General features: G+C 33.2%; 2 protein-coding genes across 2 annotated transcripts; both read left to right on the top strand.

The window, feature by feature from the left end:
• The first annotated feature begins 1,611 nt into the window (after positions 1 to 1,611).
• On the top strand, positions 1,612 to 5,700 carry LOC120079301. The gene is made up of 8 exons (XM_039033454.1): positions 1,612 to 1,906; positions 2,608 to 3,081; positions 3,159 to 3,275; positions 3,650 to 3,814; positions 4,134 to 4,261; positions 4,784 to 4,900; positions 5,005 to 5,124; positions 5,242 to 5,700. Exons 1-8 carry the CDS (start codon positions 1,612 to 1,614, stop codon positions 5,698 to 5,700), a joined length of 1,875 nt encoding a protein of 624 aa, XP_038889382.1.
• Positions 5,701 to 22,885: 17,185 nt separating this feature from the next.
• Positions 22,886 to 25,394, top strand: LOC120079567 (early nodulin-93-like). The gene is made up of 4 exons (XM_039033794.1): positions 22,886 to 23,195; positions 23,782 to 23,843; positions 24,902 to 24,977; positions 25,088 to 25,394. Exons 1-4 carry the CDS (start codon positions 23,105 to 23,107, stop codon positions 25,192 to 25,194), a joined length of 336 nt encoding a protein of 111 aa, XP_038889722.1. The 5' UTR covers positions 22,886 to 23,104; the 3' UTR covers positions 25,195 to 25,394.
• Positions 25,395 to 27,012: the final 1,618 nt, after the last annotated feature.

Genomic DNA, 27,012 nt, shown 5'->3' with positions numbered 1-27,012 from the left:
TAATTTATGGTGTGTTTAAATACACAAAGCATGCTATTAGGTACTTTTTAAAGACACGTTTATATATACGTTTTGCTTTTAGATGCTTTAAAGAGAAAGTTCATAGTATGATGAATATTACTGAAGCTCTTATCACTTGAGGGACATTTGAGAGAGTATATGAGCAGAAGTACCTAAGGTATGGTGTTGTAATTAGTTATTAATTCACGTGCACGTAGGTAGTTAGTTAAGATTGAGCAAAAAAGTTCTCTCTTGACTAAGTCAGAGATTGGAGCTAAAAAGGGTTCTCTTTGACTAAGTAGTTGACGTTGGGATTTAAACCACAACAGGATTATCTCAACTAAGTAATCAGTTTAAGTTTTATGATAAAACAAATTTACATGTTTTTATGCTGAAAATTTTTTATATTTCAGTACAAGGTTACTGAAAGATTTATATTTCAGTTATGATCTATCATTTGGACTTATTGCATAAGAATTCATTTTCTTTTCTTAAGTAACTCACTTAGGTTGCAAGCTCACTCCGTTTTCAAATGTTTTTTCTTTCCCCACGGTAGCGCTCAAATCCTTCAAAAGTTAGCTCTGCATTGCTCTTGCCCACTTCAAAGACAAGAGTTATTTAACCCGTCTGCTAAAGGTGGATTACTATAAATATATGTACACATGTTATAAGTGTTCATGTTGGGGAGACTAAGAGTTTGGGTGTCGGGATTTATGAGACTTGTAATGTATTCTCTATAAACGTTTTGTGTTTATTACTTAATGTTTTTTGGCCATAGAGGCAGCCGCTGTGTTTGAGATTGCAAATTGGTATCAGATTATTTTCGCTAGAGTTAATAGGTAGTAACTGTCAGCAAAAGGGTTGATAACTGCTGTAGTCATGTCTTTTCCTAGGCTAAGGGAGTAGTCTGAGAGGGGGTGTGATAGGTTGGTATTAGAGCATAAGATTTTCGGTGAAAGAGAGAGTTTATGCATTAGATTAAGTCCTATAAGTAAGTCCCTAACATATGTACTTGTTAATTAGGCAAAGATACCGAGGAAAAGTGGCAGGCTGAGCAGGCAGACCGAGGAAAGGAATGTTGACCCTACTAGCGGAGGCTCTGAAGTTAGATAGGACCCAGATCCGAAGGGGAAGAGAGTTAGAGACCCAGTAGAGCAAGAAACGACTTCTGAAAATGAGTCGAGTACCCCATGGGTAAAAACAGATTTCCAGATGGAGGATCGAGTATTTGATAGAATGTCCTAGAGATTAGCGGTGAGTGTAGAATCGATTCAGACTGATCCAGAGAAGAAATTTGACGTCGAGAGGCTGATAGCTTTAGGGGACACGAAGTTTGATGGAGCAACAGATCTAGCAGATTCTGGAGTCTGGTTCGACTTGATTGAAAAATGCTTTAGTGTTATAGATGCCCTAAGGACCGTAAGGTCAAGTTAGCGGCGTTCTTGTTGTCGAAAGGTGCTGAGAAATGGTGGAAAGTGATAGAAGCCAGGAGAAACAATTCAGAAGCTATGTCTTGGCCTGAGTTTAGAAAAGTATTTGAGGATAAATACTACCCTAGTGCTTTTCAGAGAAGCAAAAAGGGATGAGCTTCTTAGGCTAACTTAGGGATCGATGACGGTCGTCGAGTACGAGCATAGATTTACAGAGTTATCTCAGTATTCCCTTTCGATCATTGTGGAAGAGAAAGAAAGATGTAGAAGATTTGATAATGGCCTAAGAAGGAAGATACGTACTCCTGTTACTTCTACAGCTAATTGGGTGAATTTCACTCAGTTAATTGAGACCGCTATTAGAGGTGAACGGAGTGTAGAAGTGGTAGACATACCACAGGCAGGTTCAGTGAAGCACAGAACTCCAGTCAAGACGAGAAGTAAGAGTTTTAGACCCTCGTTCTCTGGACAGTCAGGTATGAGAAGTTATAGAGGCGTAAGCCAGCAGGGTTCGAGTCGAAAGAGGTCAAGACCTGCGGTTGGACCGAGTAGTAGATTGGTAACATGTCGTGCTAGCGAGTTAGTAGCTAGTATAGAAAGGAAGCCACCGTGTACGAATTGTGGTAAGCACCATGCAAGAGTATGTTATGACGATATAAATATTTATTTCCAATGCAGATAAGCAAGGCACTTCAAGAAAGATTGTCCCCAGCTAGTTCATAGAGCATAGTGTGAATAGAGAGAAGTTACCTAGTTTGTAGACCAGCCTAGAGCGACTAGAGCAAGAGGTAAAGGATCTGGTGCAGTTAAGCAAAAAGAAGTAGTAGGATGACCCCAACAACAACAATAATAACAGCAGCAGCACGGTAGAGTATATGCTGTGACACACCAGGAAGCGAAATAGTCTCTAGATGTTGTAACTAGTACAATAACTTTAGGTAATCAGTTCGCTTATGTGTTATTTAATCTTGGTGCTATGCACTTATTCATATCTAGCATGTTTGCATTGCATATAGATAGAGTGCTTGAGCGTATGAATGAGTATTTGTTATTTCTACGCCTGTAGAAGATACTCTAGTTATGCATGATTAAAGGAGTTGTGAAATAGTTATTATGAATCAGAGTTTATGGGTTGACTTGATTCCACTAGAGTTCTTAGAATTTGATGTTATCTTAGGCATGGATTTCCTAAGTAAACATTATGCCACTATAGATTGTTTTAAGAAAGATATAGTATTTAGAAAACCAGGTGAACAAGAGATAACCCTGGTAGGAAGTAAAAGAATACTTCTAGGAAGTATAATACCAGTAGTGAAGGCTAGGACGCTGCTGAGTAAGGGATGTGAAGCTTATTTAGCCTATGTAGTGATTTCACAAGATAGAAAGCTGAAACCTGAATATGTACCTATGGTACAAGAATTCTTAGATGTATTTCTTGAAGAGTTACCAGGTTTACTACTTGACAGGGAAGTTGAGTTTACTATTGAGTTATTTCCAGGTACAACACTTATATCCCAGGCACCATATAGAATGGCGCCAGCAGAACCAACGGAGTTGAAAGTTCAGTTACAAGAACTTGTTGATAAGAGGTACATCAAATCCAGTGTGTGGCCTTGGGGAGCACCAGTCTTGTTTGTCAAGAAGAAAGACCGTACTCTCAGATTATGTATAGACTATAGACAGTTGAATAAGGTGACAATTAAAAATAAGTACCCATGCCTCGTATAGATGATCTCTTCGATCAGTTAAAAGGAGCCATGGTATTCTCTAAGATAGATTTGAGATCAGGTTACCACCAGTTGAGGGTAAAGGAAACAAATGTTCCAAAGACTGCTTTAGGACCAGGTATGGACATTATGAGTTCCTAGTTATGCCGTTTGGTTTGACGAATTCTCCTGCAGTATTTATGGACTTGATGAATTGGATATTTCATCCTTACCTGGATTAGTTTGTTATAGTTTTCATAGATGATATATTAGTATATTCCAGTAGTGCAAAAAAGCACAAGGAACATCTAAGGTTAATGTTGCAAATGCTAAGAGAAAAGAAGTTATATGCCAAGTTTAGTAAGTATGATTTCTGGTTAAATCAAGTTGTGTTTCTTAGGCATATAGTTTCAGTAGACCGAGTCAGTGTAGATTCCTAAAAGACAGAAGCAATAGTTAACTAGGAACAACCCATTACTATAATAGAGGTACGTAATTTTTCGGGTTTAGCAGGTTATTACAGGAGATTTGTGGATGGATTTTCTAAGATAGCTCTACCATTGACAAACTTGACTATAAAAGATGCAAAATTTGAGTGGTCGCCAGAATGCGAGCATAGTTTTCAAGAGTTGAAACAGAGGTTAGTAACAACACCAATGCTAACTTTACCTACACCAGGTAAAGAGTTTGAGGTTTATTGTGATGCATCCCGACAAGGATTAGGATATGTGCTGATGCAGAATGGAAAGGTAGTGGCCTATGTTTCTCGTCAGTTAAAGAAGCATGAATGTAACTACGCTACGCATGATTTAGAGTTAGCAATAGTTGTGTTGGCTTTAAAGTTGTGGAGACATTACTTGTTTGGTGAACGTTGTCATATATTCACTGATCATAAGAGTCTAAAGTATATCTTTGATAAAAAAAGAGCTAAACTTGAGACAGAGAAGTTGGATCGAGTTGATTCAAGATTATGGCTGTACAATTGATTATCACATAGGTAAAGTGAATGTGGTGGATGATGCTCTAAGTAGAAAGACCGGATCGGCCAGAGTTGTTATCTGTTTAGTAAGAGGTACACTGATACATGAGTTGTATAGTGCTAAAGAGACATTATCAGTTGATCAAGTACGTCCTACTTTGGTAGATGATATTCTACGTGAATAGTTAAGAGATTCTGATCTTCAGAAGTTAGCTAAAGAAGCAAGTAAAGGTCTGAGAATGAACTATCAGTGAAGAGCAGATAGAGTGCTACTGAAGGAAGGTAGAATATGTATACCTAATACCTTAGCACTTAAGTAGGCTATTTTGGAAGAGACACATAGTTCCGCTTATGCTATGCATCCAGGCGATACGAAAATTTATAGGACATTAAAGAAGTCGTACTGGTGGCCTGGTATGAAAAGAGAAATAGTAGAGTATGTTGACTGATGTTTTGTGTGTCAGCAAGTTAAGCCTTAACGATAGAGGCTAGCAGGATTGCTTAATCCATTCCCAGTACCATAGTGGAAGTGGGAGCATGTTACGATGGATTTCTTGTTTGGTTTACCTAGGACACCAACGAGCTATGATGGTATATGGGTAATTATTGATAGATTGATAAAGACAGCTAAGTTTTTACCTGTTAAGGTTACTTTTACCCTAGACCAGTTAGCTAAGATGTATGTTGATAGAATTGTAAGTCAGTTTGGAGCTACAACTTCGATTGTATCAGACCGAGATTCTAAGTTTACATCGAAATTTTTGCCTAGTTGCAGAAAGCTATGGGTACTAAGTTATATTTTAATACAACTTTTCATCCACAGATGGATTGTTAGTCTGAGCGGACGATTCAGACACTGGAGGACATGTTGAGGGCATGTGTATTGCAGTTCAAGGGCAGTTTGGATACGCATCTGTCGTTGATCAAATTTGCGTATAACAACAGTTATCATTTGAGTATCGGAATGGCACCGTATGTGGATTTGGACGGGAGACCATGTAGAACTTCGGTATGTTAGAATGAAGTGGGCGAAAGGAAATTATTAGGCCTAGAGCTTGTTCAGCAAACGTCAGACAGTGTTAAGATTATAAGAGAAAATCTTAAAATAGCTTAAGATAAACAAAAGAGTTATGCAGATAAGTGGAGAAGAGAATTGGAATTCAAAGTTGGCGATAAAGCATTTCTTACGTTGTCTCTGTGGAAAGGAATACTTAGGTTTGGTAGGACAGGGATGTTAAGCTCAAGATACATGGGACCTTACGAGATAATAGAGCGAGTTAGCTCAATGGCTTACAGGTCAGAGTTACCTCCATATTTATCCCGTATCCATGATGTGTTCCATGTGGCAATGCTGAGAAAGTATATGCCAGATCCTACCCATGTGTTACCTGAGCAACCAGTGCTGTTGAAAGAGAATTTATCATACGAAAAAAAACCAGTAGAGATTCTTGATAGGATAGAGCAAGTCTTGAGAAATAAGACAATACCTTTGGTAAAGGTACTATGGAGAAACCATAGTACTGAAGAAGCTACATGGGAAGCTGAGGAGCAAATGAAAAACAAGTTTCTGCAGTTGTTTAATTGATAGACTTGTAGTAGAATTTCGAGGACGAAATTTTCTGAAGGGGGAGGTAAATGTAAACCTCGAGCCCTAATTTCTCTACTTGTGTATAATCCCTACCGAGACCAGTATGGTGAGTAAGTTAATGTGAGAATTGATGTTTAATTGTAGGGAAAATGGTAAGAAGTTAGAAGAAAAGTTTAAGTTTGAAAGCTTGACTCTTGGGTGAAGCTAGAAAATTGGCTAAGTATTTGCCCATGCATTGGCCTTGTGCTAAGCGTTAGAGTTGAGTCAAGGGCATTGGCTTTACTCATTTGAGAGGTTAGTTGAGCATTTAAAGAAGCCAAGTGTGGCTGGGTGAAGAAAAGCCATGCGTGAACAAGGCATGCGGTAGCCAAGTCTTGAGAGCTTAGCATGCATACGGTAGCATCAGATGTGTGCGAACGTGTGGTGTTGGGTATGGAGTGGCGTGCGCTGACGATCGTGTAGCTACGTGCGTCACTAAGCGATGCACTAGACGAACGTGTAGCTATGTGCAGCGCTAAGCGATGCGCTAGATGTCGAGCTACACGATAGGCGATGGTGCTACACGATCAGCATAAGCGCTAGATAGCGCTACACGATGGGCGTGGTGCGTTAAACGATGGCACTACACGATAGGCGTGAACGCTAGATGATTGCTGTGATCCGTTAGAAGATAGGCGTCAGCACTACATGATGAGCAACTGCGAGAGCTATATGATGAGTGGCAGCGAGAGCTATGAAATAGGCTATGTGATACACAATGAGCGAGCGCGAGATCGTTGGGTGTTATGCGACAACGAGAGAATCACTAAACAATGAGCTATACGATGAAAGCTGAGCTAAAACGATTGAAGCATGCATTGATCAGTTTTAACCATCGATTAAGGGAAATAACTGTCCTAAGCACCAGATTTAACTCCATTCAAGCTGAAGGTATCAGCTAGGCTTTAATGGTAAGCGGTGGAAAGCAATATAAAAGGGGGAGGCTAAACTTCAAAAGATCAGTTTGATCAATTCCTTTGTACAAATTAAGAGATCTGTGTATCGTTGGAAAGCTCTAACAGATGCTGAGGTCTGGTTGAACTTGATTGAGAAATGCTTTAGGTTATGAGATGCCCTAAGGACAGTAAGGTCAAGTTAGCAGCGTTCTTGCTGCAAAAAGAGGCTGAGAAATGGTGGAAAGTGATAGAGGCCAAGAGAAGCAGTTGGATAAATACAACCCTAGTGCTTTCAGAGAAGCAAAGAGGGATGAGTTTCTTAGGCTAACTTAGGGATCGATGTCGGTCGTTGAGTACAAGCATAGATTTATAGAGTTATCTCAGTATGCCCTTCCGATCATTGCGGAAGAGAAAGAAAGATGTAGGAGATTTGATAATGGCCTAAGAAGGAAGATAATACTCCTGTTACGTCTACAACTAATTGTGTGGATTTCACTCAATTAGTTGAGACCGTTATCAGAGTTGAGCGGAGTATGGGGTGGTAGACATACTACAGACAGGTGCAGAGCAACACATAACTCCAGTCGAGCGAGAGGTAAGAGTTTTAGACCCCCGTTCTTTGGACAGTCAGGTATGAGGAGTTATAAAGGCGCGAGTCAGTAGCTAGTATAGGAAGGAAGCCACTGTGTACGAATTGTGGTAAGCACCATGCATGAGTATGTTATGGCGACAGAAAAGTTTGTTTCCAGTGTGGACAAGTGGGGCACTTCAAGAAAGATTGTCCCCAACTAGTTCATAGAGCACAAAGGTTCTATCTTTTATGTCATAGTTATAAAGTTCTTTAAGAATATTGTTCCTGATAGCTTGTCCAAACAACGTCTGTAACAAATCCATAATTTCTTTAGTAGAAACCATGTTCTCAAACTTCTTAGCTAGTATATCGGATATATTTTTTAAGATATGATTTAGGTTTTTTCATTTTCCTCGATCCATTTGTCATCAAGTATTCTAAACTCTTTGGTTTGCACATGAGCTGGGAGAGAAAAGACAATCCTCTGTTAAAACAAACCTCAAACCATCAACTGCTAGTATTGCATCTATGTTTGATTTCCATGTTGAAAAATAAGAACCGTTAAATTTATCGAAGGTGAGTGATTTAGAAGAATTCGATATGCTGAAAAATATAAACAAATTCTAATGAGTAAATTGCTTTTAAATCCAATCAAATTTTAGCATCAAGTAAAAATGTACCCAAATTTCATCATTTATTTGCAACGATACTTTAGTGAGTCAAAATAGATGCTACCAAGGGACAACTAAATACTCCTTCACTAAAGCAAGACATTCTTGACTAAATACTAACTCTAGAATAACTCTTTATTCCTATAGTCATTTAGTTACCATTTTCGGTCAAGAACTTACTAACATTTAGTAACTCTTGTAAGTGTAACCCTCTATTTTCAGACCTCAGAGGTCGACCCTAGCGATATTTCTGAATTGGAGATTCAAGGTTAGGAATGAACCTAAGAGATCTTATCCATTTCTGGAGTTTGAGTTGTTTTGAATCCCATGTTACAACCTTTCTAGGAGCTAGTTGCTGTAAAAACGACTAGCTTATGTCGCCTAAAAACAACAAGCTGATGCAACATAGGAATCTCATGATCCAAACTAATGGAAGAGACTACAGGATACGTTGACACACATCCTTCATTCACTTACTATGAACTACTTCCCCAACTCACCTTGCTATTGACCCATGCAAACACTTTCTGAATGGATGTCACCTCCAAGGTGACATGAAGCCGAGCACGAATTTCACGGTGTGAACTCTTAAGAACGTGAGAGCTAAGAATAATATATCATATTATTTCAGTTAATAAACACCCAAGTCTAGGTGATTATCCAAATATAACGTTTATATTTGGATTTAACGTATGATGTCTAAGTGACAAACTATTTTATTACCTCACATCGCTCATGCATGCTCATAAAACTTGGTTAACAATGCTCAAGAACCGACTATAATCCCCAGGTAGTAGGTATTCCGTAAACCGTCAACTTAAGTATCTTTAGCCTTAAACAGGATTACAGCCTGGGTGAGTTCGTAACCAAAGTTTTACAAGAAAATGACCTATTGTAACTATTTAAAACAAGTTGTTATTTGTTAATCCTAGGTCAGCATGCATCTTATATTTGTTATAGAATTTAAATGTCTAATTCATTTTATAAACTTTATAAAATACAATCATCCTTCTAATCCATAACATTTGTTATGCCATTTAATAATTTAATATAATTCTTTATATTAAAAACATGAAACCCTAACATATGCATACTATATATTATAACCATTTATTACATACTTTCACTACATGTTACATGCTTCCTATGTGAGATTTTTAATCTACATGACATACTATATGCACATACTAGATTTATTTAATTAGAACATACATTCAAAATACATTATTAACACACATTGATATGGACCAGCTTTGACATTATAAGCATACAAACAACCAAAATTATTATAATAATAATTAAAAACTGCTTTGAACTGCCACCAGACCGCCCGAACTAGCTCGAACTTACTCCAAATCACCTAAACCGAATCTTCAAGGCTTAAAATCGGGTTGAATCAGTCAAAACCCTGCTGAACCGAACCAAATTGAGTTAGATCAGCCCAAGAACCCAAATCTTGAACCAGACCAACTCGCGCATTTGTCATCTGGGCTTACTGATGAACAGTGTTATGACGCTCCAAGATTAACGTTGCAACACTATGAAGCTTTCTTCCTTTTGCTGGGCTGTCTGAAGAACAGCGTCACAATGCTCCAAGAGTAGCATTGTAACGCTGTGAGGTAGAAGCCTCTTATGCTGCAACTAACTGCTAAGCTTGCTTCATTTCTTCTTCAATCACAACTTAATTGCAACTTTATTGACTCTAACAAATTTACAGACACTTAATGACACATTAAGGTCTATAAACAAAGAGCCAATTACAACAAGTAGCACTGAATTGAAGAGGAATCTAATGCCAAAATTGAAAAAAAAATTATCCATTTCAGGACCATTTCATACAACTTAAGAAAAAGACTCAGAAAGCTAAATTTAACGTGAATTGAGTGTTTAATTCTTACTTTGATACTAGTTGTTGGTATTGACAATCAACAAGCGGATGTGATTAGGATCTTAAGCACTCTAATTCCATTAATTTTAGAATGAAAGTATGCTTGTTCAAAACAAATAAGTAGGGTTTTTGAAGTTACATTTGAAGAATTGTCCAGTTCCAGCTGTAATCCTTGTTGAATCTCCTCCTCTTTGGTTTCAAAACCACCACATGATCTTTCCTACGATTATCTAGGACCTTAGATTGGATGGTGAGATCCAAAATGATATAGAATTGAGGGGAATTGGCTGAGGCTTTTCTGGTTTTTGTATTGATAAGCATGAGAAAACCGATTTTCTCATTAATTTCAATTGCATGCACGTTTTTCTCAACAAATTGAAAAACTATTTATTCATTCTCAGCATGCAAATTTAAATCACCTTAATTTGACACCAAACCACAACCTATTTTAGTGGAAATATAGGTGGATTAAGTGGGACAATCCCACTTAATCTTATTTTATCAATTTTTCTAATTTTTAATTTAAATTTAAAAATTTAAACTAAAACAAAATTGATTTAATTATTTGAATTTTCATAAAATTCAATTTTTCAATTTTAAATAAAACTAATTCAAATACTTAATTTTAAATAGAATTTGTTTTTAAAAAATTAATTAAAATAATTTAATATCCACTATTAAATTATTAAACCACAAATTCCACAATCATGAATCCTTATTCATGTATTTAATATTTAAATCATATTTAAATATTTTTCAATCCTCCAATTTCGTTTAATTCGATGATTAAACGTATAATTATATCGAATATAATTAATATTTCATTTAATTCGAATTCGAATGTTTCAATTTTTCTCATCATACTATTCTATGGTTTAATCCATTTATAAGCTAGTAGGGGACCTAATGGACCTATAAATCATGAGCTCCAACTATTCGAGATTAATTGGTTAAACTGTTTTAACCGAATTAATCAACATTTGTTAACTACCGGGTCACTCCACTAAAGCCCATGTTGGATCTAACTATGCAAATCCATTTTGCAGACTTCCACGATATTGCTCCTCCTTCGAGTAAGAATACATATCCACTTGTAGAACTGATGTCGTCATTATCAGATACTCAGTTTGCATCACAATAACTTTCTAAAATAGCGGAGAATTTGTTAAAATGCAAAACAGTAGTTTATGGTGCCCTTAAGGTATCTTAACAGACGACGAAGAGCACTTTAATGTCCTTATCAGGATTATATATATATATATATATCTACTCAATCTACTCATAGGATATGCAATATTAGGTCTAATATAGTTTGTTAGAAATATAACACTGCTTATGATCTTTGCATATTCAAACCGAGATACACTATCTCCTTTATTTTTCTTAAGACTTACACTAGCATCATATGGAGTTCTTGTTGGGATTGATGTCTTAAATTTAATGCATCTCGTGGTTTGTAGTTTTCTTAACACAAATTATTTATCTAATAAAATCAGAGGTATTTTATTTGACATTTAGAATGCATTAGTTTAATCCAATAAACTAAGATCCAAGGTTATTTTATGAAAGTTAAACATGTATGTGGGGACATACAGGTGGATCATGATTAAGTAATAACCTAAATGGTCTACAGTATATGGATAAGGCTAGATACATTATCCTGTGACACTACGAATACGACTTGTTTTGGGAATTTGTCTGATTAGGAAGCTGGGAACACAACTACACAAGATGAAATTCACTCATTTCCATTCGTTGGGAAAGTAGATAAATTGCTCTCTTAATAGTTGGTTTTGGGTATGAGACCTTAACCTCTCACTGGCTTAGAGGTATTACTTTATAGTTGGACTAAAAACTATTTGTTCATTAGAAGAATCAATGGTACTGAAGGAGTTAGCTTTAACTATAGGGGTAAAATGATATTTTGACCCAATTGTAGTTATGAGCATTTGTGAAGGATCATCGCTCTGTTGATTGGTTATATCCATGGACACAGAAATAAATCTACTGTACGAAGAGTGCAACTATTGGTCTTTAGTAGAGTGTCTGGTAGTTAATGAATATTGATTAATTGGATTAAAGAAGTTTAATTGATTAATTTCATATCATTGAAACTTCTAATCTATAGGTTCATAAGGTCCCTTCGATAGCTCATTAAAGGAAATACAAGAGGAATAATTTGAATTGTTCAAGTCAATTGATAGAGTAGCATATTAATGAGATTAATATGATATGGTTAATTATAGATTTGATCTATTATTAAGAGAGAAATATTTGAATAGGATTAAAATAATAATTTTTTTGTGAATTATATTCATAAGAAATTAGTTAATTTTGAGAGGTGGAGACAAATAAACATATGATGTTTATTTAATCAATTAACTATATACATTAAATTAGATTTAATATATATAGTTATTTATTAGGTTTGCTAATTAATCAAATAAATGTTATTTGATTAATTGAGCCTTAAGGACAAATATGGAGATACTTGAAGAAGGGGTAAACCCATCTCCATATAAATTGTTTCTTTTGCTCAAATTAAATATAAGATTTTTATTTGTGAAAACCTAGCCTCCAAATTTTTTCAAAAAACTTCTCTCAACATTTTCCTCCTTCCCACCATTCCTTCTTCAAGGGTTAGAGATCACTCTTCAACCCTTGGATTCCAAGAGAATATTGAGGTCTCTCTTACGGTGGTGTTCATTGTTCGTTGGAGATATGTTGCAGAGAAAAAGCTTGGGATTTTCATAAAGACAAAGGGATCTACAAAGGTAAGAAAATGTTCTTCTTCCATTTTATTCTCTCTTCCAAGCATGCTGATATGAATATTTATTCATTGTCCATTATTGTTGTTGTTGTAATTTGTTTCTTTTAAACAATAACGGAAATGCAAGGCATTCACACTTCCGCTCAGGATTCGATCCCTTTAGTTCTTACAGGAGGATCATCAAAACAGTCAAATTTCTTTAGTAATTTTTCAATTTAATGTGATTGACACAGAGAAAACCCATTTTCAGTTTTTCTTATCGTAATACCAAGTATTACGTCATATTCCCCCAAATCTTTCATTTCGAAATGTGACGATAATAACAATCTGGTATTAGGTATCTTCATTATGTTTGTTCCAAAGATGAGCATATTATCAACATACAAATATATAATCATAAGCTCAGCTTCAAACAACTTTGAATAAACACATGTATCTGAGGATTTTACCTTAAACCCATTGTTTATCAAAGTGTCATTGACTTTTTCATATCATTATTTGGGAGCTTGTTTAAGAATATAAAGAAATTTTTTCAGTTTACATACTTTGTTTTCTTGACCGGCAATTGTAAAGCCTTCAAGTTGTACTGTATAGATTTCTTCTTCTAGATCACCATTAAAGAATGTTGTTTTTACATCCATTTGGTGAATTAGAAGTCCATAGATTGCAGCTAGTGCAATGAAGGCTTTAATTGTAGCTATTTTTGTTACAGGGGAATACGTGTCAAAGTAGTCAATACCTTGTTTTTATGTATACCCTACTACTACCAATCTAGCCTTGTATGTTTCAATTGAACCATCTGGCCTCATTTTCTTTTCGAAAATCCACTTGCACTTAATAGGTTTACTTCCTTTTGGAAGATCCACTAAGTTCCAAGTTTAGTTCATGATTAACGAATCCAATTCACTCTTAATGGCTTCCTTCCATAAGCTAGAGTATACAAAACTTGAGGTTTCTTGGTAAGTTTTAGGATCCTCATTTATTAGATACATATATGCAAACTGACAATCAATATCATTTGGCCCCTTAACTAAAAAAGTAGTTAAAAAGTTAGGACCAAAATTTTTATCAGTTCTCTGCCTCTTACTTCATCTAGGTTCTATATCATACATTCTATCCGTAGTGCTAACATCTACAGTTTCAGACATACTACTAAAAGGTATATTATTTCTCGTTTCATGCATACTATTAGACGAGGAAGATATGGAAACAGATACATTCTCACAATTAGACGTTCTAATAGATTCAGTGTTTCCCTTTTTCAATGGAAAAACATGCTCAAAAAATTTTTGCATCCCTATATTTACATACAGATCCATCATTTAAGCACATAAATCTGTATGTAGCACTATCTTGATCATAACCAATAAACACACAATAAAAAAAGCTTAGATCCTACCATAGGTTTCTTGAATGCAGGATATGGTACCTTAGCCAAACATCCCCACACCCTCAGGTAAGCGAGATTAGGTGCATAGCCTTTCCAGAATTCGTAAGGTGTCTTATTAAATTTCTTGTGAGGTACTCTATTAAGAAGAAAACAGGCAGAAAGGACAACTTCCTCCCATGTATTATCAGACAATCTAGAACTTAACAACATAGCATTCATCATCTCCTTAAAAGTTCTATTTTTACGTTCTGCTATACCATTTTTTGTTGTTGTGAATAGTATAGTAAATTATAATGCCATTTGATTCACAAAATTCTTTAAGTGTATTATCACTATATTCATCACTTTTATTTGACTTAACCTTTTAATAATCTTATCTAATTGATTATCTACTTTTGCTTTATATTTAAAAAACATACTACTCGCTTCATCTTTTGCCTTTAAAAGATAGATTTTAGTATATTTAGAAAAATCATCCATAAAATAAATGTAGTAATTTTTTCCGCCTCTACTTGTGGTGTTTTTTAAATCAGCTAAATAAGAGGGAATTAGTTCTAGTAATTTTGTACTTCTAGAAGTGATAGGTTTAAAAGGTTTTTTTTTTTTTTTTACAAACTTTGTTTCTATAACAAACAGGACATTTACTAGTTTCATATGTTTTAGATGCATTAATCAATTTTTAAATCCTTAAGTTTCTTAACCGATGCAATATTCACATGACTTAGTCTATCATGCCGCATATCGAGAGACTCAACTATGTAAGCAGAATTGGAAACACTTGCATTCATCATATTTGCAATAGGGACAATTTTCAATATAAAAAGACCATCAACAAGACATCCCTTACAACAAAGCCTCCATTTCTGGTGAGGATAACCTTATCAACTTTTAGGACAACCTTAAACCCAGTCCAATTCATAGATCCCAGATACCAAGTTCCATGTAAGGAAGGTACATACAATACATTACTTAATATAAAGTTATTCCAGAGGTTAATTTTAAAAGAACCTTCCTTTTTCCAAGCACTCATGTTGTGGCAGAGTTACCCAAGAAGGCACATTCTCCATTGTAGTGTCCTTGAAGTCATGGAAGAGCTCTCGATTTGAGTAGAAGTGTCTCGAAGCTCCGATGTCCAAGTACCCGTTAAATTGTTCCACCAGGTTTGCTTCCACAACAGTAGTGATTACGTCATTTTGTTCAACAAGATTAGCTTGTGGTGTAGGTTGCTGGTTTGACCTTCCTTTCCTTTGACTGCTTTGGTAGGATTTGTGCCCAAGATTCCTGTAAACATAGCAAATCAATTTTTCCTTTTCAATCTTCCCACCAGCAGTTTTGTGATGTCCATTCTTTTGAGAGGAATTATTCTTTTCAGACTACTTCTTATGATTTTTAAACCTGTCTTTGTTAACAATAGAAGATTCAACAGAGTTAGCATTAACTAAATTCAGATTTCAAGAAAATTACCTTATCTTTTAGCTTGTAGACTTCTTCCATGCGCATGTAACTGATCAGCTCCTAGAGTATCAGATCCTTCTCTTTGTGTTCCAGATGATTTATGTAGTCGCTCTAGGATGGGAGAAATTTCTCAAACAGTACATTTTCTTGGAGAACCTCACACATTTTCATGCCCTCAGTCAAAACATTGGCCACCAAATTTTCATATTCATGTATCTGCTCCACTTCTAGTTTCTCGTCTGTAATTTGAAATTATAGCCATTTACCTACGATGTACTTTTTGCTGCGATCATCATCTCATTTGTATCAGGACTCCAACATACTCCAAATTACCTTTGCTGAATTTTGGACCATGAACAGATCAAACATCGAATCTGTCATATGATTCAGCAGATGGCCACAAACTATTTTGTTGTCTTTTCGTACTTATCAGGATCAATCGCGGAGGATTACTTTGATTGATCAGAAACATCAAGGGATTGCTTGGAGGATTCTAGATCAGAGACAGTGGTCACCATCTTGATATCAACAGGTGCTTTTGTGGTGAGGATATAATTAACTTCCAACTGCTCGAAGAAGATTAATAATTTCTAAGACCATCAGTGATAGTTTACTCCATCTAGTGGTTCGAGCTATGAAAAATCGGGAAGAACCTTACAATTCTTAATCGACATCTGGTTCATTGCTTTCAAATATTTAGAACAGAAGTCATGAAGGGTTGCTGTGCTGTGGAGAAACTATTGCCTTGAAATAAATTCCGACGCGATCTCGGTGCTAATCATTATGTCGATTGCTCCCCAAGGTTAACGCAGCCTCTAAATTCAAGTGTGCACTCGCCGAAAAATAGACTAGAATTGATGAGAAAGTTGCTTAGAACAGAAGAACAATTAGAAGAAAACAATAGAGGAACTTGCAGCTGTGTGTCTCCTCTCTCAGGTGTGGTCTCTATTGAATAGTAGAGGAGAAAAGAAAACAACAAGGCAAATGAAGGGTAGATGAACGTTGATACAATGTTCATAAACGAGCAAATGAACGGTTAGATAAATGTTGATAAACAGGCAAACAACAGTCAAGAGAATGGTTAACAAAATATTAATAAAATGATTTATTAAAAAATAAATAAATAAACAAGTAATAAAAACTTAGTTCTGGACAATGGCAGCATGTGCATGTCGTGAAAAGGTTATACTTCCACCACCAACACATTTTGGACTCTCATTTAAAATGCCTTGGTATTTATATCCTCTAGGAAATGCTAAATTTTTCCATGTGGGACAAAGCTCTCCCACGCCCATTAACTTTTCCTATGGGCCTAAGTCTAAAAGTCATTTCCAACATAATGCAACACGTTGAAGATAATCACGGTCTTAGGAGGAGTCTAAGCCATCTCTGTTGAGAAGGGATTCTCACCGTCTTAGAGCTGTCTCTTATACACATCTAGATGTGTATAAGAGACAGCCTAGGTGATTAGTGAATTGAGCTCTACATGAGTCACTGTAGTAGTCGTGTAGTACAGATAAATACTTTGCTATAAACTACTTAATTCTTTAATATTAGTGATTTTTTTTTCTCGGACACACCACTGTCAAATGTAGGTATTTTTACCGAACTGGGTTACTAACTTCTGTGTGTCTTTATCTCTTTACTTGTTGTTGGTATCTTATTGTTACAGTTGTTGTCTGTGCTTTTCATTTAACATCTGTAATACGGGTGATGAATCAAACTCTGTAATGCGAGTGATGAATCAAACTCTGTAATACGAGTGATGAATCAAATTAACGCTTTTTCATTACTTAAAGAAATATTTAAAACTTTATCATAAAATAAATATATCAAACCAACAAGGAAGGGTGAAAAATAACATATTAATATGAAAGTGTGAATTATTTTAATTTTCTTTCATTTCGGGTGGGAAGCTAGTTTTATATAATCAAGAAGATATGGGCAAGTGATGATTTAGAAGAGAAATTCACATCTCTATATATTGCGAGGATACCAAGATAGAGGATGAATAATTGTTTTAAATGATAAAATTGTTGAAAATATTTGTAAATATAGTAAAATGTCATTGTCCATCTGTGATAGATGTTGATAGGCATGTCTATCAATGTCAGTGTCACTGATAGACATATTTTTCTATATTTATAAATAAATTGACTCATTTTTCTTTATTTTAAATCTGATCCTATAGAATTTGTGAGTATAAAATGATGAATGGGTCATTATCATTAGGGTAATTAATTAAAGTAAGATCCATAATTTTATGAATTGATAAACAACCAACAGAATTCTCAAATTTTCTTCATTTGTTAAATTTGAACAAATCTTGAAAATTTTAATTCCCTTTTGTATTTGTGAACTAAATAAATAATATCTATACAGTTATTAAAAAAAAAAACTCAAAAACTAATTTGGTCAATATACTTTTAGTTTTGGTTTATTTTGATCTCTATCTTTCAATATATATTATGAACTTTTTAACTTTAGTTTATTTTAGTCCATATATATTGAAAATGTTCATTTTAGTCTATATCAAAATGAAGTAAAGTTGAAATTACAAGAAAAAATATGAATATTTTAAAAGTTTAGGAACTGAATAATCAAAAACTAAAAGTATAGAGAACCAAAGGAATATTTTAAAAGTAAAAAGAAATAAAATGAACAAAATCCTAAATTAAAAAAAATATATAGAGATAGAAAGTAGTATTTAAATCAATAAATAGATTCTATGATAAAAAATGAATGTGTAATAAATATAAGATGAAAACCAAAAAGTAAATCGATGATAGTGGGTATGAAATCGAGGAGGTGAGAACAATGATGGTTTTGGAAGAGAAATTCCTTTCGATCATGAAGATAGTAAAAGTAAAATTTTAAAATATTACATTTACAATCCACATATGGAAATAAAAAAAATAAAAAAATAATCATGGCCCCTAAAGAATTTAGCCTATCGTGAAAATTAGTTTTAAAATTTAATTTGAATTTTTTTATTAATAAATTAAATTATAAACTACAAAGTTACGTCGTAAAATAATGAGAGAATTTTTTTATATTAAAAATAATATTGTTACAAATTTAAAATAGTTCATGACCAATCTGTTATAAAATTAAAAATAATCAAAATTCATAGGTTAAAATGTTTATTTTTATTAAAATAAAAGAAAAAGAAATAAGGAGTGATTAGATGATCCTATCATAATGGTGATGAAGATTTTGTATCATCATAACATTCATATATTCAAAATCATGGGATTTTATTCCATTTCAAAAAGGACAAAAGAAAAAAAGAAAAAAAAGAAGAGAAGAAGAAGAAAATCAATAGAGAAGGCTCCCCCTATATAGAGCTTAATAGTTATACTATTATAAGCTAAGCTAGCATGGAATTACTATATGGTCCCACATTAAATTAAAGTGACATTCCTTTGATTTTGATTATTATCTAATTGTAAATTATTAACATGTGCAAAAATCATCATCATTATTTTTATGATAAAATTTCAATTTCAATATCATTGTTTATTAATTCTTATTACTATAGTCATTGTTTGCTGTTGGTATTATTTACATTCTTAAATAACTGTTTTAAATGATAAAACTGGTGAAAATATTTTCAAATATAAAAAAATGTCACGATCTATAAGTGATAGACAGTGATTGACAGTCTATCACTATCTATCACTAATAGATATTGATATGTTGCTATATTTGTAAATAAGTTAACTCATTTTCCTATATTTGAAAACAATACTTAATCTTTTTTTTTTTTTTTATAATTAATGAAAGAAATTTTCTTTCTATCCCACAATTTATGATAAATCCTTAAAAAGAAAGTAAAGCATATCTATCTTTTTAACTAGTAATACCTTAATAAAGTAAAATTCTATTAAAAAAAAGTAAAATTATATTGAATGGGTTAAGTTTAGAAATTACATGCTTAATTAAAAGAAAAATCGTAAAAACACATTTGAATAACTTTCTTTAAAGTTGTATTTTCTCTGTTTTTTTTTTATTGTTTATTATTATTTTTTTTGAAAAAATAAGAAGGGCTGAAATGATTTTTTTTCCTACTAAATAATATTGGACTAAAGTGAACAATAATTATTTCTAATTGTAACAATAGTCTTCATTTTTATAGCTAATCAATCTCAACTTATAGAATAACTTTAGATTATCTTAATGGGAAGTAAACGATTCAACAGTTCATTAGAATATATTTTAAGAAAGTGTATTTTTCTTTTTTGTTATACAGGAAAAGTAACATATTATTTGAAAGATTATATATTTTCTTAATGTCTATTTTTCTTTATTAAGTGAGTTCGAAGAGTAGAAAAGCACATTCTTAAGAATCTATTTTAAGTGAGGATAATGATATATATAATTGAAAAAACTAGTGATCTTTAATTATAGAGGAATTATTATTCAAAGTTTGGTGGTATAAAGATTTGGACCAATGTTTTCAAAATCCAAAGTCTTTTGTTTTTCTGTGGGTTTAAAAGGGAGCAAAATGCTCTTGTTAGGCCACTTGGGTTTGCTCAGAGATGGAGAAGTTCAACTTTTCAAAATTCCACTCTTACTCACCATTCTCAAAGTCCAATCCAAACATGGCATTTGGGGTGATTCTTTTCTTTGTCCCAATATGTGAGATAGTACAATCAAACTTTTAAGTTCGATTTGAAATCGATAGTATAAATATCGTCAATTAAATTATGCTCATTTTGAACATCGGGTGTGGTTATCGTTTAAAAAAAGAGAATAGTTATTTATTTTATGCATTAAAATGCACATAATGATTATGGGCACCATCAATTTGACAAAGGTTGGATGATTATACATGCATGACTAGAAGATCTGAGTGAACAACGTCGAGACATTAGGTTGAAAAGTCGCCATGTTGTTGTAAAAGGTAGAAATTTCATGCTAATGAAGTTTATAAGTGTTTAATTGACAAGACATTTGTATGTAATCAACTCAATACTTACCGCAATATATACTCCACTCGTGAAAGCACGCAATGCTATTTTAAATGTTACTTTATGTGTGGCGTTTTCAACTTTAGGGACAAAACATCGTGACACTACGAAAAATTCTTTATGTATATGATGTTTTGTTCTAAAGTTTTTAGTGTGAATGAAAATTAGCATGACGTGTGATAGTTATAAAGAGATCAAAGGTTGTAGAACCCTCTTGTTAGCTTGTTTTCTGTGTGTTGTGTTGAGCGAGAGTCGTTATTTATTATTTTGTAAGCTTAAGTAACCATTAACGTCACGTTTAGAAGGTAAAGATACCGATAACTATTGTTGTGGATCGAACTAATAGAAAAGAAAAGAAAAAGTTGAAATGAGAGAAGAGATAGGAGAAGAAAATAAAAAATAGGACAGAAAAATAAAGGAATGATAATTTTTCTAAGCATTATAATGTCTTTTTATCTAGATGAATTATTATTCATTTTTTCTCTTCATTAAGAACTCCCAAACAATAAGAATAAAATTAAAGTAATTAAAGTAACAATATCAAAATTAAGATTTAAAATCATTAAAAAATGAGGAGAAAAACCTCTTTGTTGTGCCAATGTGCCACCCACCTAGATTTGTCAAAAAAACACTTTTTTTTTTCTTTTTTACTTTAAAAAAACACACTCTTTTTAAGGCATCTTGAGAAGCCCATTGGTACTCAAACAAGAGCAAAACAATCAGAAAGTTCAGCCATTCAATTTGACACGTGTCCCAATCCTATGCAAAGTTTCAGGTTCATAGAATCAAAACTCAAAAGCACCCATGGTTTTTAGAATAAGCTCTCATGTCTTCCACCATTTAATTGCAATCTCCTAGATTTTCTTTTAAAAGAAAAAAAATTAATAATAAAAACATTTTTGAAAAATACACATTTTATATTTTAATCCATCTTTTTAGACTATTTTTTTAATCTTCTAATCACATTAAAAATAGTTTCCATAGTCTATTTTAACCCAAAAAAAAAAAAAACAGAAAATCTATTTAGTAGTAAATATTTTTAAAAAATAGTATGAGAAAATAAAAGTTTAAGAATATATATAGAAACATGAATTCCTTAAACTAACCAATTGTATATAATTAACAATGTGATACAATTTTAAATTAGTATGTCATTTTATAAAAATTGTAAATACAAGAATAAATCCAAATAACCCTTTGATTGAGTTTTTAATAATTACTGAAAAATTCTATTAGAAATATCGTTAGTAATTAATTTATGCATGAAAATGAGTGAAGTGAAAGAAATAGACCAACATTCATATTATCACCATAATATATAGATCTTCAACTTCTTAAAGTTCATTATTATTTTCTGAAAATATAAAAAAAACGATAAATTATTATTATTATAAAAATATATGGGCATTAAAATATTACTAGAGTCTAAAATACTAAAAATTATTTAAAAATAATTTTACTTCATGGATTCTTGGATCACGAAAAATAAAAAAGAAAGAGAAAATGCAATACAGGATAATGGTGTTGGATGGTTTCTTGTAACGTACGGACCAGCTTCGTTTTCAACAGTTACAAGTCGTGTTAGGGTCAGGAAATTACTTTAATACCCTTCTTCATTAATATTTATATTCTTATTTTAGGAAAATCAAAATCAATTTCTTGGTTTGAGTTTTAGGTAAAACAGCACATAATTGGTGAGGATAATTTCTAGTTGATTTGATTTACTTTTTACAAAGATCAATTGGAGTTTTTTTATTAACTAATTTAGACATATACGGAGGTTATGGGATCTTATAAATAAATAATGTACAAAACCTCATGTTAGTTAAATTTTAATTTGTTTGTTTATTTATTATATTTAGCGACCAAGATGCATTTGTAGCAATAATTTATTGATTTTTTTTTAATTGAACACTTAATGAAGATTGTGCATGCTTAATTACATACTTTAACTGAAACAAACAAAACTCAACTAGTATATAATATAGGTTAGCAACTAAGATGATGGTGGTTCCAATAAATTTTTCTTCATAGTTTAAAATAAGTTGAATAAGGTATCTAAAATTTTCATTATGTTTTGATGAGTTCATGTTATTAATTTATTAATTTAACGTTTACGCCATCACATGTACAAATAGTCACTTGTTAATAAGTAAAGATAATTATTGAAATTTAGTCGACAAAAAATTCAAATTTTTTAAGTGATAAGTACTATTGATCACTCGATTAATTAGTAAAAAATCTTCCTAACTAGTACCACAATTAAAAAGAAACCAAAAATATATATGTATATATATATTCTCTCTCTACTTGAGTAGAGAGTAAAGCATCAAAGCATAATCTAAAATGAGAGAGAAATTTTCCCACCAAAAAAAATATATAAAAAAAAAATAACAGAGGCGAATAAGAAGTGAGGGGTATAAATGGAATTTTAATAAAAATGAGGGACATTTTGGGGAGGAAGCTCCAAAGAATCAACCAACTGCAACAGAAACCAGATGGAAAGAGAAGAAAACAAGAGACTGTGAGAGACACTGGAATTTGGGAAAACCATCAAACTCTCTCCTACCAATGACACTATCTGAGCTTCAATCCTTCAAAATCACTTCCCTTCATTCATTCATCTTAAATGATTATAAATACAATTCAAACCATTTTTCAATTTTCACTTCAAACTCAATCTTCCTCAATCTTCCTCTGTTTTCTTACTGACTCTGTAGCGTTTTTTGGTTTCTTGATCTTCCAACAATGGCGAAGAATGTGGCTCAGGCCTTTCTCGAGAGGAAAAATCTGGCCTCGCATGACCCTAAAGTGGCAATGGCAAAGCGGTGTGCTAAAGGTATAGCTTTTGATTTTTTTTTCTTTTTCTGGGATTTTTTACGAGGGGGAAAAAGGTAATGGGTATGTATGGTTTTTACTTGCTTTGCTTTGATGATACCACAATGTGATGTATTTGATGAGTTGGGTCGTTGAAAATAGTGGCTGATTGATCATAATAATGGGTTTAAGATTTGGTCTTTTGATACTGCCTTTTAGCTGTTCGACGAAATTCCCCAAAGAGGGATTTGTTCCTTAAGCTTCAAGAATGAATTGAAAGTAAAGGTGTTCTTTTTTAATATGATTGAGGGGCCATTTCCAACTTCCGCCACCAACTCTTCTTTTTTAGTTAATGATTTAAGGTAAAAGCTGAAGAGAGAGATGGGATTTGATCCATGCGCATGTTGATTGGATATATGCTGCATTTTTTTACTGATTTGATTGTTTTGATCGATTGGGTGGTGGACCATGATCTACTTCAGATTATGTGCCGTGAAAATAAGTGATTTCTGAGATGTTGTGTTTCTAATAATTTCTCTTCATGAATTTAGCTTTTATCATAAGTATCTGAAGCTAATGGGTAAGGATTCTTCTTTTCTGATGGACAGAGGGTGTGATAGCAGGAGCAAAAGCAGCTGCTATTGCAAGTATTGCCACTGCCATTCCCACTGTAAGTTCCCAACTTCATAATTCACATATAGATGCTTTATCTCCCCTTTTTGGGGAATTATTGATGTCACTCATCAGCTTCTGCTTTTTATGATAAAAATAAGGCCAAATTAACTGAAGAACTAAATCCTCAACTGATGTAGATTACCTTAGGAGGCATAACTCAATCCTGAAATGATAGGGATACATGGTTTTTTTGATCGAGTCTAGCTCTGTCTTAAATAAATAAATAAAAACATTGGTTAAGATTTTGAAGATTACTTTCTACTTTTTTTACCCTAAAGTTATGCATCTTAAGAAGGTAAAATTTTGTCACTCCCACGAAAATTGCTAGAACTTCCCCTGATCAGAATCAAGCACCACAGCTGCCCTTACATCCCTCAAAGTGGTGTAAAGCTAGCAGCTTCTGGCCACCATGTCCTTTGACCCATATTGAGAGAGGTTATTTAGCATGTTTTGGAGTGATTTTGAAATAATTAAAATTACTTTGTCATGTAACCATTCAAAATCAATTCTTATGATATGAAAATTTAGTATTGAAGTGTAAAACCAAACATCAAATTAAAAGTATGATAGGATTGAGTCACCATGAGTTGCCCTTTCACCCCTTGTGGTGGTGTAGAGCTAGCTGTTGCTGGCCGCCACGTTCTTTGACCCGAAGAATGAGAGAGGCTACATAGCTTGTTTTGGACTGATTTTGAAATACTTAAAATCATTTTTTCATGTTGTTAGAAGATGTTGAATCTATTATCTGGCACTTTGAATGACCATGCACTATGCTCGTGGATGTAACTAACTCGCTTTTAGTGAACCACGTTAATCTCTCTGTCGATTTTTCTACTATTTACTTAACTCGCTTTCTTTGATTGTCTTTTTTATAACACATGTAACGATTCAAAGTCAATTTGTATGTAAAATCTTAGTACAGAAGTGAAACCAAACATTAAATTGATTTTGAATGAATGATCAAAAGTATGTTTGAGAGTGATTTTGAATCAAAATATAAAAGAAATTAGAGTTAAGGGAGCCAATCCATAACTAGAATTGATTATGTTGCAGTTGGCCAGTGTGAGGATGCTGCCATGGGCTAAAGCTAATCTAAATCACACAGCTCAAGCTCTCATCATTTCCACAGGTTTTGTAACTTTTTCTTCTTACCTCTTTAGCAGCCAAGTCATTATATGGTTTCATTCGCTTTTCTTTGCTAAAATGGGAAAAAGGCTTGATTTTTCAATTCAATGGCAGTGGCTGGAGCAGCGTACTTCATAGTGGCTGACAAGACGGTTCTAGCAACAGCAAGAAGAAACTCCTTCAAGCAAAAACCCAACACTGAAGCATATGAATTCAATTGAATGATCAGCCTTAAAAATTTGAGGGTGTAGCCATTGGAAGAAGCTAACCTCATCTGGATTTGAGGGCAGGCATTGAAGGAAGCTAGCCATCTCAATATTTACATGCTTTTGCTCTTTTAAATTTACTCTTCGATTTTGTACTAAGAAAATCTATGTAAATCCATTTGCTATTAGAATAAATAAAAATGGGTTTTCAGAAATTTGTCTCGTTAATTTTTTTTATTCAAATGGGTTTTCAGATATTAGTCTCGTTAAATTTTTCAAATGAGGTGGTTCGTTTTACTTTCATATACCACAAGTCATAAGGAAAATTTGCCAATCCAATCTTTTCCTTTTGTGGTTTATTTAGATGATAGTATGGGCGTCTTCTAAGATATTGAAAAAAAGGACATTTCTACTTGATAGTGGTTTTAGTCATTCTTCTTAAAATTATTTAGATACATCTCGAATTGCACCATCTTTATATGTCATTGACATGTAAAAAATTCTTGTTACTTCTTTTTTGAAATATTTTTAATTTATTTTGTGTGTGATGAGAGTGGAATGCATAAATGTGGATGTATTTTATTTTTGACATGCACACAAGTATTACTTAAAAAAATTGATGTTATTTTATTTTAATTTAGGTTGGTATCTAAAGTTCAATAATTATTCTATTTAGATCTTTCAAATACTTTGAGTGAAGAAAAAAATATGTCTTTGTTGTTATTTAAAAAAAATATTATTTGATGTTTATATAGTTAGTCATATAACGAAGTGTTGAATTATCAAAATCTACTTCATTTTTTATTATAATTAAAATTAAATCATGTTTGTACATTTTAGTTAATTTAGTCTCTTACCATTAAATCAACAATATGGAAGAAATTGACTCCAATGCCTGGTTTTACACCTTTTCTCTAACAAAAGAAACTTATTTGCAAATCTTCAAATATTTCCCTTTTCCTTGATGTAGGTTGATTTTGGCCAAACCACGTACGTACTGTGTTCTATTTCTTCTTCTCTTTCTTCATCGATCTATATATGTATCATTAAAATTTCTTGTAAAACGCCATTAGAGAGAAGCTTGAGAATTAGAGAGAGTGAGAGACATCTGAGAGTAAGAGAGAGATATTTTTCTGTTCAAATGAAATTAAAATTCTTTTCCATTTAATTTTGATTCAAAAGAAATCTCACCCACGTGTTGACAAGCTTGAGAGACGTGGCCAACTCTTCTCCTCATACTTCATCTACCATCGAGCTTCCTTGGGCTTTCTCTGGTTCAGATTACTTCTCATTAAGGCCTAAAGATCACAACAACCGAACAAAAGTTGTATCAGATAATCAAGATAATCAAGAAAACAATTCTTAAAGGTTCAAGACTCATAATTCAAATTGAAAATGGTAGTGGAAAAGTTCGAGATAGAAAAATTTGACGGTAAGGGCGAGTTCAACTTGTGGAAAGCCAAGATTAAGGCTATTCTTAGTTAGTAGAAAGCCCACAAGGCTCTTCTGGACCCATAAACTCTTTCAGCCACAATTACAACACAAGAAAGAGAAGATATGAACTTGGCAGCTTAAGGAACTTTGGTTTTGAACCTCAGTGACAATGTCCTTAGGCAGGTAATAGACCAAGATACTGCCTACAAGATATAGACCAAGTTGGAAGGCCTCTTTGCCACAAAAGACCTTCAAAATGAAAAGTTCTTGGGGGAAAAGTTCTTCACATTCAAGATGGATTTAGCAAAAACACTCAGATAATCTAGATGAGTTCAAGAAGATAGCGTCTAAATTAAAAAATCTTGATGAGAAATTAGGTCATGAAAAATGAAGCATATG

Source organism: Benincasa hispida, chromosome 6 (genome assembly GCF_009727055.1).
Source record: "Benincasa hispida cultivar B227 chromosome 6, ASM972705v1, whole genome shotgun sequence".
NCBI classification, from domain to species: Eukaryota; Viridiplantae; Streptophyta; class Magnoliopsida; order Cucurbitales; family Cucurbitaceae; genus Benincasa; species Benincasa hispida.
Note: the sequence above shows the minus strand (reverse complement) of the source record. Positions and strands in the feature narration are given on the sequence as shown.